The sequence below is a fragment of the Neltuma alba genome, unplaced genomic scaffold (assembly GCF_004799145.2).
Source record: "Neltuma alba isolate B1F8T4 unplaced genomic scaffold, ASM479914v2 tig00012176_pilon, whole genome shotgun sequence".
In the NCBI taxonomy this organism is placed as follows: Eukaryota; Viridiplantae; Streptophyta; class Magnoliopsida; order Fabales; family Fabaceae; genus Neltuma; species Neltuma alba.
The window spans coordinates 40044-63330 of NW_021636720.1; the positions used below are offsets into that span (position 1 = coordinate 40044).

At 33.0% G+C, this 23287-nt stretch overlaps 4 protein-coding genes across 6 annotated transcripts; 3 read left to right on the forward strand and 1 right to left on the reverse strand.

Moving 5' to 3' along the window:
- The first annotated feature begins 1463 nt into the window (after positions 1 to 1463).
- Positions 1464 to 6360, forward strand: LOC114724188 (biotin carboxyl carrier protein of acetyl-CoA carboxylase). Of its 2 annotated transcripts, none has more exons than XM_028910498.1 (9): positions 1464 to 1746; positions 3494 to 3682; positions 3813 to 3892; positions 4769 to 4828; positions 4997 to 5227; positions 5307 to 5369; positions 5725 to 5793; positions 5895 to 5940; positions 6033 to 6360. In XM_028910498.1, the coding sequence occupies exons 1-9, from the start codon at positions 1737 to 1739 to the stop codon at positions 6098 to 6100; spliced, it is 816 nt and encodes a 271-aa protein (XP_028766331.1). In that variant the 5' UTR covers positions 1464 to 1736; the 3' UTR covers positions 6101 to 6360. The 2 variants fall into 2 exon arrangements, with proteins under 2 accessions (XP_028766331.1, XP_028766332.1); XM_028910499.1 differs by lacking the exon at positions 1464 to 1746 and adding an exon at positions 2813 to 2879.
- Positions 6361 to 11399: 5039 nt separating this feature from the next.
- LOC114724187 (zinc finger CCCH domain-containing protein 56-like) lies at positions 11400 to 13599 on the forward strand. Its single transcript, XM_028910497.1, has 2 exons — positions 11400 to 12204; positions 13196 to 13599. The coding sequence occupies exons 1-2, from the start codon at positions 11613 to 11615 to the stop codon at positions 13393 to 13395; spliced, it is 792 nt and encodes a 263-aa protein (XP_028766330.1). The 5' UTR covers positions 11400 to 11612; the 3' UTR covers positions 13396 to 13599.
- A 555-nt stretch (positions 13600 to 14154) lies between these two features.
- LOC114724186 (uncharacterized) lies at positions 14155 to 16625 on the reverse strand. 2 transcript variants are annotated; one of them, XM_028910496.1, is made up of 3 exons: positions 16474 to 16624; positions 15665 to 16399; positions 14155 to 14695 (listed from the first exon to the last, which is right to left on the reverse strand). In XM_028910496.1, the coding sequence occupies exons 2-3, from the start codon at positions 16397 to 16399 to the stop codon at positions 14414 to 14416; spliced, it is 1017 nt and encodes a 338-aa protein (XP_028766329.1). In that variant the 5' UTR covers positions 16474 to 16624; the 3' UTR covers positions 14155 to 14413. The 2 variants fall into 2 exon arrangements, with proteins under 2 accessions (XP_028766329.1, XP_028766326.1); XM_028910493.1 differs by having other exon boundaries at positions 15665 to 16625.
- A 5178-nt stretch (positions 16626 to 21803) lies between these two features.
- Positions 21804 to 23140, forward strand: LOC114724185 (F-box/kelch-repeat protein At5g15710-like). Its single transcript, XM_028910492.1, has one exon. It carries the CDS (start codon positions 21859 to 21861, stop codon positions 22978 to 22980), a length of 1122 nt encoding a protein of 373 aa, XP_028766325.1. The 5' UTR covers positions 21804 to 21858; the 3' UTR covers positions 22981 to 23140.
- Positions 23141 to 23287: the final 147 nt, after the last annotated feature.

Consider the following 23287-nt stretch of genomic DNA (forward strand, 5'->3'; position numbering starts at 1 on the left):
TGAAGATTAAGAGACTCTTGTTGTAACCCTGTTTGTTTAATATTGTTATTCAGTTTATATTTAGAAAAAGTAAGGAGACAGAAGAGCAGATTCGAGAGCCCCAGAAAACATACACATCTTTGCAGAATGTTGCTTACACACCTTTTTTCCCTTTTCCGAATGAGTTTGGACGCTTTGATACCTGCTTGAATGGCCAGTATTTTCTCTTACGAGTGGAAACTGAACAACATTCATAAAAAGACAAATTACAACGAGAGCCAACTAACTAATCCTCCCCTTCTCATCCGTTACCTCTTGACGAATAGGTGGGAGTTAATCAGGAACACGAAAATGACAACTATTTTAACATATTTGGGCGAAAGTTTAACAATGTACATAATATTTTAATGTCTTAATTGTATTTTTTTAATATGTATATTTAAAAACAACGTGTATTTTAAAATTCATAGAATATCAAAGCAAAACATGCTAATCCTTTTTATAAAGGTTTTTTTTGTTTTATTTTATATTTTCCTTTTTAAAATTTTAAATGGTAACTACTACCTCCTGTCCTAAATATAAGAGCTAATTAACTAATTTGAGTAGATTAAGAAAATAAGTTAAATTAGCTATTTGTAATACATTAGTGTTGTATTTTCTAAAATATCCTTGGTAATCAAGTTTGTTGGCTAGAACTACCGTTATTAGAAGTACTACCTTAAAAAAATGGATAAATATAAGAGTCAAAATAAAGTGAGGTCTTATATTTATAACCAAAATAAAAATCAAATAAGGTCTCATATTAAAGATCGGAGGTAGTATATATTAACATTTTTCTAGACTAGAGTAAATATTTGGCTCTTTAACTTTATACAAGATTTCAATTTGATATTTTAATTTTAAAAAAATATTTTTGGTCTTTTACTTCTAAAATTATTAGCTTAAATCATGATTTTTTATGACAATCATGGTTTTTTTTTAAAAAACTAAACTTAAGATATTTACATTTCAAAATATTTTATCAACATTCAAGATCTTAATATAATCATTTTTTGTACTAAAGAACTAAAGTTTTTTTTTTTTTAAGTCAAGAGATCAAAATAAAACATTGTATAAAATTAAAAGATCTAATTTATACTTTGGCTTTTCTCTTGTTACATCTTTATTTATGTAAGCATTGTAAAAACATTTTAAAGATGAATTTAGTAATATTCAGATTTTATTTATTAATTAGCGTCACAAAACCTTAAAAAATTATATATTGAGATCTAAATAGTATCATTTAATTATTAAGGGCCCTAAAAATTGTTTTCTGATTTTTCCCCTAGAATTTAAAATTATAGTTAAAAATTTTATTGAGGCAACATTTTTTATTATTTATTAATATTTAACTCAAGTTAACCTGTCTTCACAAAAACAGAGGAACGGATTCTGGAGACGTTAGGACCAACTCATCCACAGCGATTCCAGCTGTGAAGTGAAGTGTATCCAGCATTCCCTTCATTCAGTTCATTCAAGATTTCAAGGAAGTAGTATTGGTTGAGCGGCTGCGGGGTTTAACGGCCGTGTTTTCCTTCTTCTTTTTCTTCTCCTCTCTTTTTCTTGTGCTACCGGCATTGGCACTTCCCTTACTCCTTTTGTGAGCCTTTTGAGCCTTCAAATTCCGTTCTCGAACCTTCTTCACTTGCTTCCCAGATTCCGCAACCGCTTACCCTTTTTACGGTTTTCTATTTCCCTCCCCTTCCGGTCGATTTCCAATGGCTTCGTGTGAGTATTTCTTTCTTTCACTCTTTCTTTCTTCTTTGTTTGGTGACAACGAAGGTGATTCCATTATTTCGATTAAAGATTTACAATTGCTTTTATTCAAAAAAAAGATTTACAATTGCTAACTCTGGTCAGAAATTAATCTCTTATGCGTTCTTCTGTTTTTCCTTTGCTTTTCCCTCATTATCAGTGAGTAATGAGGGTGGGATATATCATCCTGATATTTATGAGAACGTCGAACTTAATCTTTATGCTAATCTGCCTGATTTTGTTGAACTCAACCTTTATGCTTTCTTTACGTTGCTGCTGTAATATCATGAAAAATTAGAGGCAGAGGTGATGTTGCCCTCTTTTAGAGATATTGAAGTCTTTAGAAAGCACACACCTTTTTATGAAGGGTAGGAAGTTCCTACTTCTTTATAGAAGCGGTGCTTGCTTACTGAGTTGGGTTATCCTTATAAAGCATCAATAGTTGGTTTTTACAGTCTGAGTATGAAGATAGAACGCGCAGTGCAATATACGGATGTCTGAAACTCGGTACTAAAAGAGTCTATAGAAAAGCGTGGTAACATGTTGTGTTCGTATTTTATATTAATAGAACGTGAATCTAAAAATTTCTTGTGTTCATGCCTCGACTCTTTCATCCACGGATGAAAATGTGATGCAAAACTGCAGAGCCTCCTTACAATTAAAGAAGCTTGAGTAGAAAGAAACTAGGTTTCATGTCAAGGCTTCAACTGTAGAAAATTTTTTGAAATTCAGGTTCAAATAGCAAGTTCAAAGTCTGAGGTACCGTCCCTATATACATTTTAATTATAAAAGAATCAGATTGTTGTCAAATTACACAGTAGGCAATACAAAACACAGTTATATTATTGTTGCTCATTAATATCAGAGGCATCAATTTTCATATATTTTCCATCATGTTTTTTAATTAAATAGACTGTTAACAGCATAATGAGTTTTCAAAAATGTTAGAGTAGATATTATTCTGGTATTCAAGCTTAATTTGTATGTCTTGCTTGATAACTTAGAATTGACACTAAAGTGTTCTTTGGTTAGTATATAGCATACTTAGAAGAGGAAAGCACATTGTTTAGTATGATTTTCGTTACAGTTGAAATGAACAATGCAAGGTTTCTGCAATTTTCTTTCAATTGATGCTGCATTAGAACAGTTCGTCCTTCTAGTATATGCTGCAAACATTCCTGTTGTGATTTAATTTGTGTTCTACTTGACGAAGTGTTGAAGCCAAAAGTAGATGCCTTTCTTTTATAAACCCAAAAAATGGACAGCGAGCAGAAGCAGAAGCTAGCATGGTTGCAATTGGGTTATGATAAACGGTTGCAAGGAGTGTCCACCTTCAATATTTTGAAGCTAACTATGATTAAATGTGCTGAGAACTGAATATGAAACTTCACAGCCCCATGATCATTTCTATTGCACTCACTTTGTTCATTTCAGTAAACTGTAACAAGGATGCTACAAATAAGCATATATAAGAAGTCAATTCTTTGTTTATTCCTTTTCTTCTTTCATTTTTATGTTTAACATTACAAAACGACTTCTTTCATGACTTTGCATACTGTAGATGATTGAGTCCTCTAAATTCTCTCCATTAGTTAAACTTGATATCAGCCAAAAGCTACTCTTTCCTGATTCTTCCTTTGAAAATTATTCTGTTGTGCTAATATTTAGGTACTGACCATGCCAATGTTGGGAGATTTATGTTTTTTGAATTGCATTGTAGGTAGCTTAGGGACGTCAAATATTAAACTGCTCAACTTAGGCACAGCTGGTAAACGAGTCGGAATATCACAACAGTATGGTATAAGAAGTTGGACCAGTAGGAAGTCACTACAAAACACCCATTTGATTGCATCACAACGATCAGTTAAATTTTTAACTGCATGCAGTGGCCCATCATTAAAAATCCAGTGTAAGTATGCTTTAGAATAATATTCAAATCATATAAAGCAATTTAAGCATTGCATACTTTAAGGTTCGTTAGCTTTAAAACAATACAATAATCTAGCTTCTTTCACAAGCCTTTATTGATTATTTAACAGCTGCTACAAGTTCAGAAGATGATTCTAAAGAGGTTAAGTCTTCTGGCCCAATAAGTGAACTTATTCCCAGTTTCAATGAGGTTAGCAACATATTTTTCAATCATTATCTTCTTAATCTTACACACCTATTTATAAAAGACAACCCAGTTTATAATGACATTATTATTATGCAACCTTCATATATTGCTGGCTATGTATGTGTTAGTACCATTTCGGATAAAGATGTTACTGTGCCCTGTGTTATCTCTCGTCTATTTGGGGATTTGGGTGCTGATCAATAATATGATTTTTTTCTAAATATAGCTAGGTTTTTTAAGACAGTCACTTGGACTGCCTAGTACCAACTATAAGACGTATGATTTTTAAACGTTGTTTGAACTCAATATATAGGCTTCTTCAGCATGTAGTTGCGCCTATTTGCTTGATCTGGTTTTACAGTAATTAAATTATATGACTTGACCCTTCATCATTAGGTATTTATATAAAATTTATTGCATGAACATGTTACCCCAGCATATGAGGTGGTCTATAACTGGTCATCATGTTGCTTGAAATCTGACACGATGTATTCAGTTCCGTACCTTGAGTTCTTTCAAACTGTGCTAGCAAAGCTCAAGCCACAGATACAGAGATGAATGTGGCTTCAAGCAAATATGCTTACCCGTTAAGATTTAAGCTGATCTGGCTTGTGCATTTATATTTATTTGATGAAAAATATTTTTTAGTCCTTGGTTCTGAAATTTTAGCACGCTGAAATCATTTTCTTTTATAGTCTTGCAAGAGAGATTTGAGTCTATTTTTACATTGTGAGATATAGACAAATTATTTATTTTGTCTTCAAATGTCCTTTTGCTGAACATGAACCAATCAAGATTCATGACAAACATGTCCTATAACGTGCTTGTGTACTTTCTTGCTCTAAAATGTTGAAACATATTACATCAACATCTTGGCAGGTGCAATTTCTGCTCAATGAAGTGTGTGACACAAAATCAGTTCAGGAACTAGAATTGAAGGTAAGCAAAATGAAGTTGAACTATGAGTTTTGATATCTTCAAAATATAATGTAATTCATTTCTCTCCGTCCACTGGAAATTAAGATATTATTTTTTAAAGCACTAAGTTCTTATTGAATTTTCCTTTCTTCACCTCCACCTTCATAATTCCCTAATGTTATCAATCAGCTTGCTGGGTTCCACCTGCATGTAGTGCGGAATTTTGCCGAGCAAAGTACAACTGTACCTCCTTCAACATCCCCTTCTGTTAGTGCAAACACTGTCACAGAATCATCTGATTTGAATGGATCAGCTTCCACGTCATCTTTGGCCATCTCTAAACCAGAAGCTTCTTCGGGGAGTAAGGGACTTCTGGATAAAGCTGCAGACGAAGGTTTGGTTATAGTTACATCCCCAAGGGTAAGAAAACGACTTTTATAATATTTATATTCCCTTCAAGTTAAAACATAAATTCATAAACTCATAAATCATTTAACAGGTTGGGTTCTTTCGGACATCTCGAACCATAAAGGGAAAGCGTGCCCCACCATCATGTAAAGAGGTAGTGTCATTCATTTCCCGTTCTCTTCTTGCTCTCTCTTTTCCCTTTTAGTGTTTTAGATGGTCAAGGATAATTTTATTACCTATTTACGTTCTGGGAGCTTATGTAGATGTGGATGATTCTATCCTTTGTGATTTTAGACCTGAATATTTGATTTTCCTCTCTTTTGAATCAGAAATTAGATTTTATAGCAAAAGTTTTCTATCTACAGAAAATTGCACTGATCACTGAAAATCTTGTTATCAGCTTTTAATTTTTCCCACGCGCTCACACACGTACACTCCATATATCGTATTGAAGTTAACTGAATTGACATGCTAGATTATGATTAACACTCATACCTGGGAATTGGCAGAAGCAAATAGTAAAGGAGGGCCAACCCATATGTTACGTAGAACAGCTTGGTGGTGAACTGCCAATCGAGGTTCGGCTCTCAGACTTGAAATATTTTCATATTCTTGTGGTGATCATGACTAGTATAATAACCATTGCAATGTCTGATAATTTGTTCATATCTGTTTCCAGTCTGATGTATCAGGGGAGATCGTGAAGATTCTTAAAAAGGATGGAGGTTAGTCAACTCAAACATTCCTTGGAACATATTAAACCAGTCTTGTGTTGATGTCATGTGTACATAATTTGCTTGTCTTGTTGCCTTTACAGAGCCTGTTGGATATGGTGATGCACTTATTGCAATCTTGCCGTCATTCCCAGGAATAAAGCTTCAGTAGCCATTATGGTGGTTGTTTCGTTGTGCTATTAGAATCACTAAACCGGGAATTGTGTATACAGAAAGAGATGATCAAATTTGCTGTTTCGTCCTTTGTTTTCTGTTACAGTTAGCTGTTAGCAAATTCTTTGCGTTTTATTACTTTGCCTATGGTTCTAGGAAGAAACTGAGAAACAAATACTCCCAAACATAACCGGAGATCTATTTCGATTTCTTTGAGTAATATTTGCATTTGGTTGTCCAAACTCCAACTTATGCTTTGCTAATTTTATCTACAATTTGTCAAAATTTTTAATTTCATGACAATACCAATGACAAGGATTGATGGTATCCTGTTACATACAACTCCAGCCTTTAATATGTAAAGAATTGAAAATTGGTTAGACCATTTTTTGTCAAAAATTCAAATAGTATTGTCCTTATTAATTACATCAAGCTTTAACATCAAGTCATCAACTTTTACGACTTGTTTGAAATAATGAATAAGTATATTTTATGTAAACTGAGATAAAAAATTTTTTTTTACATATTTATTTTTTATATTATAAATTTTGATTGAAAAGTTGTTTATAAGTCACTTTTAAGTGAGTTCTTAATTAATTGCTAGTTCTAGTATAAAGTTTCCAGCTTTAAGACTTAATTTGTGGGGATTTAGTTGATGGTTCGGATTTTGATCCCCTCATCATCCCATTTTTTTTTTCCCTTTATCTCCTCAATGAATGGTTGAAAATGTATATAGACTCCACATCAAATTTTTTTTAACTAAATAATAAAAATAATTTAAATCATGTACATTAATCATATTATTTTTTAGGTTATTAATCATGTTATTTTATTTTTTTAACTAAAATATCTACATTTCTTTTTTCTTTTTTGGCCCTATTACATTTCCTTTTTCTTGAATAAAACGACAATAAAAAAATATGCAATAATTTTTCTAGATTGCTTCTCTCTCTCCAAGTTTTTTTCCCTCCATATTGTTTCATTTCCCCAACAATATGTACATAAAAAAATTTCCCAACAATTGGAGGTTTAGACTTGTCATCCTACGCTGCACCGGACGTGAGGAGGAGAAAAGCAACAAAACGTTGCTTTCATTTTGAAAGCAATTTTGGGTCAGAAGCCAGTTGGAGAAAACGCGTTACCCAACATGAATTTGGGCTGGAAGTTGCTTGCGGCTGGGGGTACTCAAGCGTGATCCAAACACAGCCTGTAAACAATCTACATTTTAATGTCTTTTGGCAGTTTTTAACCTATCATGATTTATTATTTTATTACAAGAGTAAGAAAATACAAACAACCTAATAAGAGATAAAATTTTAGGAAGGATCCATAAAAAAATTAGGCAGGAAAAATTAGGGAATATCTTTCTCATTAAGTTTGACTTGTACTGTGTACACGATTTTGAGATATACTTCTATTTAGTATTTATAATCCTCCATTTATTATAATATAATGTAAATTTTCCCCAAAAAAAATCCTTGATGTCTTTAGTATATGGATGAATGTTCAGCATTTAATAATTTAGATTCATGAATGAAAGAGGAAGATAAGATGATTTATGAAATAATAATTAGCTTCTCTGAATCTTGAGATGTCTTGTATATCCATAAATTGTGATAATATTTAAAGCATTTTAAAAATATTTTCAAATGTCAAAAAATATCTTCCAAATTAAAATACCATAATAATCCACGATAAAAATTGAAAAAAAAAATCTCAAAACTCCCAAATGACAGAACTATTGTCCCATCACAAGATATAAGAATTTTGAATAATTTTTCTGATAACATATTATTAGAAATAAATGTTAATGTAGTTGTTTTAAATTTTTTTGTTAAGTATTCCGAATTTCCGATCCACCTAATTCATTTTTTTGCTGGTAAAAAAAACTTGTTTTTTTTCCCAATTTTCATCCCATTGAAATAGAATTGATTGAACTTAACAATCATTAAATCCACCATTAGTAATGAGTTGGTCTTTTAATCAATCTAACCCATTTTAATGACTCTAATATTAGTGTTAGAATGAACACGTAGGATGGATTTCATTTTTAAGATAAAATTAATATTCGAGTCCAAACTTTCAAAACAAAATTGGTGTTTCCACTTTCTACCACTACTACAGCATTTTTTTTCCCAAATGTATCTGAGTTATATATACTTCCTCAACTTGAAGTAATGAGCAATAGATTAACATAAAATTTGAATGAAAGGAAAGATCTTTTATGTAGGGATTTATACATTATATATTTATGCCGTATGGCATGTCAACCCAGAAAACTTAACAGTTCACTGTTCTTATAATCCAGTCAACTAGATCCTCGATAAAATCATGACATAATAATTAAATAAAAATTTAATAAAGAATAATTATATGCAAAATATATATAAGAAATAAATTCATAATAAGTCCAATTTTTAATATAATTACACCACAATATATGAAAATTTTCAATGATATGACGCCATGTGACTATAATGGAATGTAAAGCAATATAATGGAATGTAATGTAATAATAATTACATGAGTTTGTTTGGTACACTGTCAAGAAAAGATAATATATAGACATAAAAATGTTTGGTTAGATTACTAAAAATATGAGAATAGGTAATAATAATGTATTAAAAGACAAAATTACCCTTATTTACATATATATATATATATATAAGTGATATGATTATTAAAAAAAAGTGAAAAAGAAGTAATAAACTTTATATAAGATTTCAACTTATAAAAGGTCACTAAAAAAATAAATACAAGTACCAAACAAGATTATAGCACCCATTGCATACCCACAGTAAGGAAGTAATATAAAAAATCACAAAAATAAAAAGCAACTTAATCACAAATAAATCAATCAATGTAAGCTGTATGTCTCATAAAGTAGCACATAAAAGCATTCAAAAAAATTATTATTGAATTTTTTCAGAAAAAAAAGAGCTGTTAATTGTGTCATCTAATCCATCTCAGAAACATAAAAATAAATTGTTAATTATATCGAGATCCATTACTAGAAGAAAGGGTGGGGCAAAGAAGTTTAGAAATTGCTGCAAAAAATCATAGTGACTAATCGAGAATCATGGCAGATATATAGTATCAACATTGCTGGAGATTGATAGTCGCACTAATTAAGATGAGTTCGAAAAACATAAGACAAAGACAGTTTTCGATGGGTGAGAAAAGCAAAATTAAGCTAATTTCGGTGAAAGAATTACGAAATTGTTTCAAAGAGAAAAAAAATCAAAGAGACAAGTTGATAGTAGACCTTCGATTCATGGATGACAATAACGACGGTGCCTCTATTTATAGGCGATAACAGCAACAGTAAAGAGAGTGGGCCAGTAGTGGTTAAGTTTAAGGGTATTTCATTAAGGATTTTTTGATCCATTTAAAAATTATAACGGTAATAATTTTTTTTAATTTAATTTGATTACAAGAGGTCTGCATCTCCATTCATTAGTTTTATGAGTGTAATCCCTTTTATATTATTTAAGGTAATCAGGATTACAAAATGTAATTTTATTTACATTACACAAACCCAACCAAACAATTGTATCAATCAATTACATTATGATTACATGTAATCTCCTCACATGGAATCCAACCAAATGGGCTATAAGCTGTATGAAAAAATGTTGGGTTTCTTGAAAGAGTCAATTTTTTTTTATTGTTTTATCGGTTTTCTGAAAATCATTTCAATTTCGACCCAATTTTGAGTTTCGACTCAATGGTGGTCAATTTTAGTCTCACCAGACACTCAATTATAAAAACAGGTTTTTATGTTTTTATCTAAATCGAGTAATTCAAATGCTTGGTTGATAGTCCCACCGATCCGATCATTGAGGGGGTGTTTAGAACACCCCATAATCACTTTTCAAAAATATTTTCTGTAAATTGAGACAAACTTCTTCACATATTTACTTTGTATACCGTAAAAACACTTCTAAAACTATGGTTCTGTTCTTACCCAAACACCCTCTTAGTCTTTGCGGATTCTTTAATCATTGCTTAAAACTCTAAAATTCACCATCAATTCCCAAGAATGATAAGCTTTTATGAGATACTCTTCTAATTTTATTTATAGGATAAAGAGAAAAAAAAAATTTGATCCTATTTATAAGGTATTGAGAGAAATTTTTTGTGTGAATGTACAATTTTACCTTTCATTTATTATTGTGTTAATTATATTTACATGAGATATAATATATATTAAAGAGGGTTAAAGTTGAAAAGTTGTTGAATTTTAAACGAGAATTAATGAAATTTAAGATTTTCTTGATATATGTAAAATATGTTGGAAGTGATTTATAAATAGGATAAAAGGAGTATTTATTATGCTGTTTTATTTTATAACAATATTTATTTCCAATTGTTGCTATTTTTAATAAAGGTACAGCGCTAATTTCTCTCATATCTTTAAGTATTTTTATACTTATGTAAATAATTAATACTACCCCTGATTGTCAATATAAGACCCAATTGACTAATTTTAAAAAAATTTAAAAAGTTAAACAAATTACTTTAAAGTATTTATATTTATTATTTTTCTTTAAATTAATTTTCCTGACTTATAAATTGATCTAGTACAATCTAATGATACATCTAACCTAACTATATAAGTATTTTATAGAAAAATCACGTAACATATGTTATAATTAAGTAATTTATTTAGTTATTTTAATCTTCTCAAATTAATTAATTGGCTTTTGTATTAATTTGATAAGCCAAATGTAATTGTAAACGTTGAAGAAGTTGTCCAAAAACCTATTGAACTACAACCAAATCATTCGAGTGATCCTTTTGGCGTTAAGAAGAGTTATAAAAACTGCAGAACTCTATCCTAATGGAATTGCATGCTCAAAATTTAAATATAATTAATTAAAAGTACGGCTTTTACCACCTAAGCTTTATGCTGGTCAGCTGGATATGATAAAATTTTGCAAATTTTTTTTTCACAAAAAAATTAAAATTTTAGAAAATTTTACACGAAAGAATTTTGTTGTAGTCTTCCAATGAATCTACTAATAAGATTAAAATTTTCCTGATTTATATGTAAATCTAAATGGAAAACAACCCCTTTTTCTTTTTGCCTTTTGGACACAAAAGATCTTGGCAGTTGGGAGCGAGAAAGAACGCGGAGAGGCTAACCTTTGAAGGCTATTATCGTCTTTTCAGGAGAAATGAGCCCTCCAATTTTTAACGGGATTTGGCGATTCTGTTTTTCTCGAATCATGCGTTCCACCATGTCACCTTCTTCACAACGTATAGAAGAATCCTTCGTCTTCCTCATTTACTTTGTTCCTATTACGATGATCTTCCATCTTCTTCTCTAGGTTTCTCTTCTAATAATTTCCCATCTTCGCATTCGCCAAACCGTTTCAGTTTCTTTTCGTTCCCCGCAATCAATGCATCGTCTTCATCAAATGGTTTTTTCTGGGTGACATGAGCTTCTTCCATTTCTACTCCGCCATATAGGTTGATCCCTATCAGCAACAGCTTCACGACCATCCATGAGTAACGCTTCTTCTTCCGCGTGTCAATTTGATGGTGATGAGAAGTACCCTGCTTCATTTGACTTTGAATCCGAGCACCCATCGTTCAAGAGGCACGCAAATCCATCGACACTTTCGAATTCGAGGGCACAGGTACTGAACGATGCGAGGACCCGCTATTTCAAGACTCAACTCTGCAGAAGGTTTAGACAGGGAATTTGTACACTTGGGTCCGATTGTAGTTTTGCTCATAGCGTTGGAGAGCTTCGAAGGCAAGAATTGGGTAATGACGATAGAAGATTACAGGAGTCCAAACTATGCAGAATGTTCTATCAAGGGCAACAATGCTATTATGGAAACACCTGCCGTTTCCTTCATACAAGACCTGGCAGTGTGAATTCTAGAGGCAATGCAACAGTAGAAGTAATTCCTACCGGACACGGTAAAAGAAAATATGATCAAGTAGAATCCCAGAGCGGGTTTGATGAGAGTTCTGATGCTGAATTGAATCCTAGGAGAGAGCCGCTGAAAACGAAGCTGTGTATCAAGTGGGACATGAAAGGACATTGCCCGTATGGACATATGTGTCGCTTTGCTCATGGGCAAGCCGGTAAAATTTTGATGTTTATCATTTCATTTCTGTTTAGTTTTCCAGATATGCCTTGGTTTGGTCCTTGAAATATGCATGGAGAACGATGACCCTTGATTCTCTGTCAGTAATTGGTTGCTAAAGACAAGGAAATTATAACTCCAATATCAGCATGTGCGCTATTAATTTTCTACATGAGTAGTTGGGACGTCAAAGGTGGACAAAATTTATGGGACCACAACGAGAATACTGTCATTTTAAAATTGTTAACTGGTCAAGATCATAGGGTATTTGCATCATTTGGTAAAACTCTGATTACATTTCATTCAGCAAACATGCCATGGAATTATAAAATCCATACATGGGAAAATGTAAGGTGCATGATTTAACCTTCCCGAATGGAGGACATGCGAGAGATTTCTACAGACCATGTACTGCAAGATTGAGTGAACTGGCTTTAGACCTTCATTCTGCCTTTATTTTCTGATTCTACAAAGTAGGAGAGATTCAAATGTTGTCAATATTACATTTTATCATTTTGTCAGCAGCAACCTTGAGAAAAGTGAAATATATTTTGGTCCAAGAAAACATAAATAGTTTTCAGTTTTGGTAGGAGGAAAAACAGAAACTACATCACTGAGAACTAAATTTGAGTCTGGTAAGCTTTACTCTTTTTTTCTCCCCCTTGGTGTTAGTATTTGATATTTGATGTTTTCTGTAAGAAAATCAGAATGACATAATCATAAGATCCAAGTAAATTAAGTTAATTGTGAGCATATAACATATCATGCACACTTTCTAAACGAGAATTATCTCTTATATGCTTACTCATCTAGTCATGATTGTATTGATTCTACTTAGAATTTGTACATATTCAATTATAACTAATTTGCGCAGGATGTTGTTATTGACATGTATCACTATCCCCCTTAATGATCTGTTGAGGATCCTAATTAATTGACGAATAGAGATGATCTTCTTAAATAATCCCAAATTCCTCTACTCAATGCAGAATTAGGGAAGACTGATGGCTACTCAACTGCTGAAGGAAGGGTAGTGCGAACTTCTGCTACTGCTACTACAAAAGTGTCGAGTGGTGTAGTATCAACCAGTAGTTTGCTTCAAAATTTGAAAGAATCATTTTCAGGAAATTACAAATTCAACAGAAATGAACTACACAGGATCAGTCGCATCTATGCTGATTGGATTTAAACATATAACATGTTGCTCGGCCTTGTGTTCTAGGGAGATTTGCTTCTCAATTAGCCTGAACAGAAATTTGAGAAATTTGATTCACTCTTTTGTATAGCCCCCGACAACTTCATAACTTTTTTATGTGGCTATGATAACCTTGTAGATTAAACAAAACAACACCTTTCAAAGTAATAATAGCAGTGCAGAAGAAATTAGAATTCTGAGACGCTCATGCTCTCCCTGCTTCTTGTGGAGCAAATATCCACTGCTTAATTTTACTCGATTCCACGACATCATAAATGATTTAAATATTTTGAAACAAAACATGTTTTTAAAGTAACGTTTACAAAATCAAAACATCAACAAAATATGAAGTACATCAAAGATTTCGAAACTTTTTATTTTAATAATCTATAAAAATTTTCCGATGCCAAAAAAAAATCTGTAAAAATTTTCCAATGTTCTTGAATTAGCGATGAAAAGGATAGCAACGTAATTAAGAAACAGAGAATTGGAGCTGCCTTTATATCATACCCTCCTGCCAGTTAAACTCCCGGGATTTTCTTAGAAATTCTGAAAAAATACAATATGAGATCAAACCACTAAATTCAACGTAGAGGTTATTAACAAGGTTGTCCTTCTTGCAACACTGGCCTAGATATAACTAGCCAATTATCTCTTTGGTTTGGCTTTGCTTGTGAGCTTTACATCGAAAAGGGCAACTTTGATTAAAAGAGAGATACATGTGACCCGAAGCTACATTATTGGGAAAGAAAATTCAGGTACGGCAAGTTTCCATCTGCCCCCCGAAGCCAACATGTTCAATGTGGGAGAATCTGATGTAGCATTTGAGCACCTCATTTTTTATTTTGAAAGCATAGGGGTTTATTTGCAAGTAACCCCAAGTTTAAAGAAAACTTTACATACTACTATACAGAAAGAATACGTGTTTAAGTTCACTCTAACGACAGACAGGTGATCACCAATATAGCAACAGACTGAAAATACAGGAACCACTTGGGCATTTTCCATTTTCCTATGTTTTCTCTGCAGAAGATTTTACCCATTTGACAGTTGACCGAGCCAGGGCATCCATGGGATCGATACATTTCTTAAGAACAGGATCATCTTGAGGCAAGAGATCCCACATGTCGTGAGAAGCAAGGACAATAGAGCTCACTGCCCGGACCAGAAGAACTTGAAGAGCAATTCTCAATAGATTGCATGCACCTTCCATGTCCCTTCTGTTCAAAGCTTCGATTGCAGGTATCACTGTATGTTCCATGGTTGCTTTATCTGGCTGCACAACCTCAAACCCCTACAGACAAGTAATAATATCAGAGAGTATATTTCTGAGGGAAAATACACCAATGAAACTAAACCTCGTCGAAAAAACTAAAGTGTTCAAGAAAAGTAGATAGATTCTATCACTAAGCTAGCCGGGCCTTATGGATCATAATGTTCTGGATTACAAAAGGAACAATCAAATAATTAGAACTTATCCACTTTGAAATTTGTTCTTCAACTGCCATCAGAATCAAAACAGTACTAAACTACTAATGCACATGAGGCTCCAGGAACTAGAGGCTAAGAATCTCGTCATCCGAGGTTCAAGTGATTCATATTAGACACAAGAAACGGGCTAAGGATAACTGAAGACATTGCTACTAAAAGCTCATTTTCAAATGGTTACTTGGCACAAAAATAATATAAACAGATATACACACAGTGAGTCGTAACAAGAAAACATGTACACACACAGTGAGTCTATGTATGCATAATGACCCAGATAGAGTCAGAATATAAGATCCCAGCGAAGCACAAAAGTAGGAAAATTGAAATTTCATATGCAAGATAATTGATCAAACACGAAAATGGACATTTCATGTTTGACATAAACAGTCTCAAACATCCCTCGCTTAAACGACTTCTAAGGCAAATGCCTCCAGCTATTGCACCTTCTGTTGAATTCTAACCTAAAATGTATTTTCAAGTATCTTGAGATTCAATATAATGCGTTAAAATTCAATCATGAAAAAATTCAATTCAAACAATCTAGCAGAACCAATGGAATTTTAAAGATAGATAAGCAACCCTGCATCACAGAGCCCTAACAACTGGACTGTTACAAAGAAAAACTAGTGTCATGGGGAAAAGTTAGAGGGAATCAACGTCAACCTGTCATGCCATTAAAGAATATATATACATATATATATATGATTCTCAGATTTGGTGCATCAAGTTATTAAAATGATGTTGACAGATGTAATATGCGGAGATTAAATACTTGATTCTGAAGCTTCTCCTGATAAAATCCGCCTGCTAGAGTAGCGTTGGTTGCGAGCAATCCGATCCGCAAGGGGCTACCAGCTTCAAGTGGCCTTAATTTAGCTTCCTTGAGCTCACTAGCAACACATTCTGCCATGTGAAGAAAAGGAACAGAACATTCCTGAGATACTTCTTCATACCAAGAATGTGACAAGTGACAAGGCATTACTATGCAACAAGCCCCAGATTTCTCAAGAAAAATCCTTTTATTCCTAATATTACGCGCAATTGGAGAAGCATCCATGTTCAAACTCTCGGCTTTACTTCTGCCAGACAAGAAGTGACTCTTCTCATATGACATAAGCTCCTTATTTAACAGAGGATCAGAACAAATTACAAAAGGAAGGGAACTTATTCCATCTTCGTCTTCTGAAGAACTCAACTCCACAAGCTTTCTCAAAAATTTTAGGGTAGCATCAACAGAAGCGCCTCCAACTATGCCCACGGTATTTGCTTCACTGATCAAAGGAATAACAGATTCACCCCTTCTGGAAGTAAGATTTGAGCCATAAGCCTTCTTATTATCAGAAAACTTCCCACTTTCATCTGCACTCAGAATAACTGATGATGGAGGTATAGCTTGAACTTGATAAGACCTTGCCTTGTACTTGTTTCTTGGTGTGTTTGCATAGCAAAATGTCTGAGATGGATAGTTCAGCGTCTGGAAAGACATCGTCAGGATTGCATCCAACATTTCCAACGTGAAAGCCAACAAGCCAAAGTCAAATCTCTGAAAATTTTGCTAAAAATGAAGAGGAAGTTGCTTACAGGACATTGTAACCACAATCCAACATGCCACAAGGATGCTCCTCCAACAAGGCTCCTGGTATTTCAAATGCTAAATTCCCAGAACCACCCCATTTGGGTTCCAGAGTCAGAGCTTCAATGAGCAAGAACCGACCCTGAAAAAAAGAGTAAATCTCTGATGCAGACGCCTTTTTCCACTTAAACAGAACACCCACGAGTCTCTTTCAAGAGTGAACCACACAGGAGAAAGGAGCAAAAACACAGCCCAATAATGCAGTCCCTCTTAGTCGGAATAGAAATGGTAAAAGTTAAGTAATTTTAGCAAAGTAAAACGGGCATTATAATGTCCTAATCATAAGGGTTATCACTTTTCACCGATGCCAATTATTCAGAAATGGAACAGAGAAGCAAGTGGGAAGGACGAAATGAAGAATCTTGGCGCCATGCGTGTCACGTTTTCACAACGATTGTGTCATTCAGGCCCTGGCCCTTGACCTACCAACTTGTGAAAGCTAAGGTGGAGACACTGAACCAATAGAAAAGTTGCTACACAGCCAAATTCTTCCCTTGTCTTCTGCTGGAAAGGCCCCACCTTTTCCCTTTAGGCACACCCCACTTGCCCCCACCTGAAATTGCAAATGCCACAGCTTTCCCAAACACACTCTTTTCCTTCAAAGTTGAAGACGAGATCAATTGATTAATAATTTGAATAACTTATAACGCTAGAGTTTATGCAAACTAATGTGAGATAAATATAGCAAAAAAACACATTTTTGCAATTAGTCTACTCTGATTTTTAATATAAGGATTAAATAATTAATTTGCAAATATCAAAAAAATTAGTTAATTATTTATAATAAATGTGTGTTAGTTTTCATAGAATACATGTGCATTGTATACAAACCCCTACAATATAAAGATACTTTGAGGCAAATATTAATAAATTTGAAAGATTAAATAAATTGGAGTCTTATATTTTATATCAAAATAAACTCTTTATTTCATTCCTATATTTAAAATTGGAGGCGGTATAATATATATCTTTCTTCACCTACATGAAAATTAGGGATTCAGCCTTTTACTTGGAGAAAGTTAAGAGTTGGATTGCAGCGTATTGCTTTTCTTCTATTTTTTTAAAACAGGATCAATTATATTAAAAATGAAAAGAGGATTATACCTTTAGGAGAATAGAGAAATAATAAAACATTAAAAAAACATTTATTTTGTAAAAAGAATGAAGAGAGGAGGAGGATTTAAGTAACATATTAACATATTTTTAAGGTGCTGTTAAAATTAGAATGGGTAAGAAAATCATTCAGCAAAATTCTTCTTACATGTGACAATATTAACATGTCCAAAGATGCAAAGAAAGTGAGGGAAACTTGAATAATGCAGTGCAGCATTAGTCTCCACTCTCCACTAAGAGACGCAGAATAAACAAGAATTAAAAGAACACAGTACAGTTTCATTCATCTGAAAGTTTGGATTTGATCTTGACCAAGAAAAAAAATAGCAATGCAAGAGGCATCCTTTGGAATTTTGATTATCCAGCAGTATACAGAGAATCTACATGAGCAACACTGGGTATTTTTCTTTGAAAATTTTAAGGTAAAATCCAAATTTAATTTTTCTGCCTATCCTGTGAAGCTATTTATATTATTATAATAATCGAAAATTTATCTGTATACTTCATTTATCTTGAGACAAATAATTGATTAATTAGAAGGATATAGTGCAACATTAAACAAATCAAATGATACTGCAGTCATTAGGTAGACTATTGTTAGTCAAAGGATAATAATAATTCATTGCCCCACCAAACTCATCTTCAAATGATGTTCCACCCAGAAAAAGGAGACATATGTTGATAAGAACAAAAATTAATTCCAAATACACACACACACACACACAAATGAGTCTTTACTTCATTCGTATCCAAAAGAAAATCAGCCTCAAACAGCACAGAAAATGATAGATTAATGATGTAGGAGACATATGATGATGAGAACAAAGATTAACCTCATGTTTGTGGACACTAAGATTAACCTCAAACCAGAAGTTGTTAACTTTTTTTTAATGATGTGAACATTTTAATAATCTTCATCATATTAATCATTTGGATTAAAATGTCTTTTGTTTGTTTATTCAGTAGCATAATATTCCCTTTATTCTCGTAGAAATTAGATAATTAATTTATAAATATTAAAAATTAGTTAAGTTAGTTATTTTTTAAAAAAAATATGTTAGTTTTTATAAAATACCCATTTTTTGGGTAAGAAAATACCCATTTCAATTATTTCCATTGCAAACTATCATGTTAATGGGAATTGCCCTTTAATATGTGCAATCAATAGAGGTAGTCAGAGAAAAAAATTACTCTTCCCATCTTAAATGTAAGACTTATTTTGTAATATAAATTACACTATAAGATGAGTCTTACATTTAAAATTGAAAGAGTATTTAAAAAAATATGTTGAGGTATGATATTTGAGATGAAAATAAACTTCTCAATGATTAGCCCCTATATGTAGGGTTGTAGGATGTACAAGGAGTGCTATGTACAAATTATTGATGGTAAATGTGAAATTAATCTAATTAAGGATATCTAATGGCCAGAAATGAATCTAGATTAGTAGCGACTTTTTCTAACAGTACATGTGCAAGTATCTTTTGTTATATGTTGCAGAAAAGTTACATCATCTATGTCCTTAAATAATTCTAAATATCTTTGCACAATCAATTTTCTAAAAGAATGGCTGCAAATAGGTAGTGGCGGGTAAATGTAGAACCATCATTTATAAAAAAAATATTATAAAAAAAAAGAAATAATTGTAGTGGTTCTAACCGTTGCTAGTAGTGGTGGTTGTGTTTTGCTGCTATACATGTAATTGTCACTAAAATTGACATTGATAAACTATCACTAAAACTTATTACCTCCTATCCTAATTATAAGAACTTGTCTATATACTATAAATGAAGTTTTATAATTAGGATTAGAGATCTACAAATGAGGTCTTATAATTAGAATTGGAGATACAAACGAAGTCTTATAATTAAGATCGGAGATAATATTATCCAAATAAAAAAGTTAGCCTTTTTAGGCATATATATATATATATATATATATATAATCTTATTGAAAGAAGAGGCATTTAAATAATGAGAGATAGACATAATCTTTGGATTATATTCTATTTACAACGAGCTTCGAATATAAATTGATGGGATTACTTATATTAAGAAAAAATAGTACTCCTCCGGTCCTTAATATAGGACCCAATTGTTAAGTTGGTTTTGGTCCTAAATATAAGACCTATTTTTCATATTTATCAATTTTCTCTAAATTACCCCTATAGATACTCCCTCAACCATAATCAAATAAAAGAGGGAGAGGAGGTATTAAGAAAGATGATTATGGTGTTTTAGGAAAAATGTGTCACATTTCTTATAATTAACTAACTTACCTAACTTCATTAATCTAATCAAATTAGTTAAATGGGTCTTATATTAAGAACTGGTGGAGTACTTCCTTTCTACCTATAAATAGATTAAAAGGGTAGTCATAAATTCCCCTATTGAATTGCTAAACCTACTAATGTTTATTTCTTATTAATGGGGCACAATTCTGGATTGCATAGTATTACTTTTTCTAACTGGAATTCCTGGCCTGGCTTTATTAATAATCTTCATTATCCTCATATTTTCTGATTATGAGATAATCTGTAGAATTAATTTTTGTAATAAAATAATTTGTTTTTTGGTCCAGAAATTGAGTCCACCATATGTATCTAGTAATCTACTCCTTGCCAGGAGAAGGCGTTTTGGTTTTTCATTTGCCGCAGCTTCACCGAATCACCACCTGCCCGGTCCCCTAATCAAGGGACCACATCGACCTCATTCAGTGCATACAAATTAATTTTTTTTATTTTCATGATCAAATTTTTTAATATCAATTAATTTCTCTTGTGCGAATCAGCAGAACCCATTCTGGACAGCCCGAATTTAATATTTTTAATTTAAAAAAAAGTGATAGTTAAGAAATCTTTTTATTTTAGACTTTATACACATTCAAATAATTATTTTAAAAAATAAAAAGAAATTATGAATCATTTAGATCAAATTTGGATAGTCCAAATGAGAACCGGTTCCGCAAATCAACACTTAATTTTTATCATTTCAACATTGTTATCCTTCAGATTTTTTAGAAATATGCACGCATATTATGATCATAAAAATATCAATATAAAATATAAAAATTATAGCAAGGTACATTATATATAAGTTATATATAATATAACTTACTTAATCCAAACTTTATGTATTGTGAAAAAGTGTGTAATTATATATGACTTTTTTTTGTTTTGAAAAGACAACTATATATGAATTTAATCTCTTTAAAAAAAAAAAAGAAAAACTCCCATAGTAAAACGAATCTCCGATGTCCTAATAGTATATTTAAATCCGAAGAGCACATGACTCAACGCCCATTCTGCGGTAGATCTTTGTTTCATTCCAAAATTACTGCTCATCAACAGGAGGCACTGTATAGTTTGTTTCAGGTTAATTATTCTACCAATGCACTTATTAACATCTCAACCAAAAGCAAGTGGCAATATTTTACTCCAAAAGGAAAAAGTCCGATGATAATAATGGTTATGTTTTTTGCTCATACGTTGTTCCTTTCATCACTTGTGGGTATGTGACACTCGCGTCCCAAATTCATCAGGTTTCCATTTTCAAAGACGATTTGGTAGGACAGGACCTGCCCAAGTGAACTCATCAGATACAAAAAAATATCAACTTTAACATCAATTCAGCAAGTCATTTTAGCGTGTGAACATCAACCACATCACTTTATCTTTGACAATATATCAGTATCAGATTCCAAGCACAGCGCTGATACACACACACATATATATACATAAAATTTACCACATATTGCTTTCATGATAACTTGGCCCGTCAAAACTCATAATCATCATCACTCTCTTCGTATTCTTAACCCTTACAAACCGTTGGTTTTTATTATATAATGATGAATATAACAGTTATACGATTCTCCAAGATGAGCCGTCATGTGCAATTAAATGCAATTTGTAAAGACAAGCAAAGGTGATAAGTTCTCTCTCACCCTTTGGACCCTCCAAGAGGAAGAAAGAAGTATCAAATTCCTTTTTTGTTGTATACAGTGAAGCAAGGAAGTACCAAAGAAAGGGATCAGATGAAACCGAAGAAAAAGGACAAAGTTCACATGGGGGTGAGAGAGAACTCATCATCATCGGATGGCAGAGACGGTCACGCATCCCTATATACAATAATTTATCTACAATAATTGCAAGGTGAATGCCACACACCAAATATATTCAAAGGCTTCATCTTTAAGCTCGTTTCACTGTTTCAGCATCTATGTGGAGCAATCTTCCCTTTGATGTTTTAGCTAATATCTTCTCCTTTCTCTCCCCAGATTCTCTAGCCAGAGCTAGATCAGCCTGCAAGAATTGGAACCTATGTTCCAAGACTTGTAACTCTTTTAACTTATCAGCCTCAAGACCACATTCTACTCACCAACCGTGGTTCTTGGGTCTTCCAATTAGGAACCAGAAGCCATGTTGCTATGCTCACAATCCAGTCCTCAACAATTGGTATGAGTTATCCCTAGAGTTTTTGCCAGTGCCTGTGAGAGCAGTTTCTCCTATAGGGAGCCTCCTTCTGTTAAAAGTCTCTCATTCTATTACTCTCCAACTTGCTATATGCAATCCCTTTTCAAGGCAGTTTCGTTATCTTCCTCAATTGAACATTTCAAGAACAAACCCAGCAGTGGGAGTTGTAGTTTTGAACCAGGGAGTTCAATTCCCTTCCTTTAGAATCTATGTGGCCGGGGGGATGTCCGAGGCCACGCAAGGCGGTGGCGCCACCTATGAACGCACGACAGAGATGTATGACTCACAGCTTGACGAGTGGCGGATTGTGGGGTCCATGCCGGTGGAATTTGCCGTCAGGCTTACAGTTTGGACTCCAAATGAGAGTGTACGCATTGAGAATGTTTTATATTGGATCACTTCTGCGAGAGTTTACAGTGTAATTGGGTTTGACATTGCCACAAACACATGGGAGGAGCTAAGTGTGCCCATGGCAGAGATGCTAGAATTTGCCACACTCGTTCGGAGGAATGGGGTTTTGGGTTTGGTTGGAGGGACAAGTGGTGGGGATGCTTGTATTTGGGAGATGAAGGAAGGGAAAGTTTGGGGTTTGAAAAATAAGGTACCAGGTGAATTGGGGTGGAAATTGTTGGGAGGAAACAAGAGGAATTGGGATGGTACAAAGTGTGTGGGAAATGATGAAGCTATTTGTTTGTACAGAGACCTTGGTTCAGGCATGGTGGTTTGGAGAGGAGTTAGAAATGAGAGTAGTGAATGGGAATGGAATTGGGTTGAAGGGTGTGATTGCATCAAGGGTAAAAAGGTCCACAGATGCTCAATAAGGGGAATACTAATTCACCCAAGCCTTGCTTCTACTTGCATTTTTTGATTGAGGGACATGGCATTCTTGACTATTTTCATGTCTCTCTCACAACACCTAGCTAGTTGCGTGATTTTGTAAGCAATAAATCGAGAAGGCCGAGTAATATATATCATTCAATATTTGTAAAACTACTTGGTAATAATTCTATGGTGTTTCTTCAACTGTACATGACTGAGTCTTTTAATCTCAAGCAATCATATTCAAGAAAATCACAAAAAAAGACTACCAAAATTAAAAAATTGCACCCAAAAATTAATTTATAAAAATTGTTATCAAAACTCGTATTAATATTATAACAAATTCTTATTTGTAA

Coding starts and splice junctions, on each gene's coding strand:
- LOC114724188 (XM_028910498.1), top strand. Junction 5,794..5,894: donor GTGGTGAACTGCCAATCGAG/GTTCGGCTCTCA, acceptor ATCTGTTTCCAG/TCTGATGTATCAGGGGAGAT. Junction 5,941..6,032: donor GATTCTTAAAAAGGATGGAG/GTTAGTCAACTC, acceptor TTGCCTTTACAG/AGCCTGTTGGATATGGTGAT.
- LOC114724187 (XM_028910497.1), top strand. CDS start 11,613: ATGAGTAACGCTTCTTCTTCCGCGTGTCAATTTGATGGTGATGAGAAG. Junction 12,205..13,195: donor CTTTGCTCATGGGCAAGCCG/GTAAAATTTTGA, acceptor TACTCAATGCAG/AATTAGGGAAGACTGATGGC.
- LOC114724186 (XM_028910493.1), bottom strand. CDS start 16,399: ATGTTGGATGCAATCCTGACGATGTCTTTCCAGACGCTGAACTATCCA. Junction 14,696..15,664: donor AGGAGAAGCTTCAGAATCAA/GTATTTAATCTC, acceptor ACTTGTCTGTAG/GGGTTTGAGGTTGTGCAGCC.
- LOC114724185 (XM_028910492.1), top strand. CDS start 21,859: ATGTGGAGCAATCTTCCCTTTGATGTTTTAGCTAATATCTTCTCCTTT.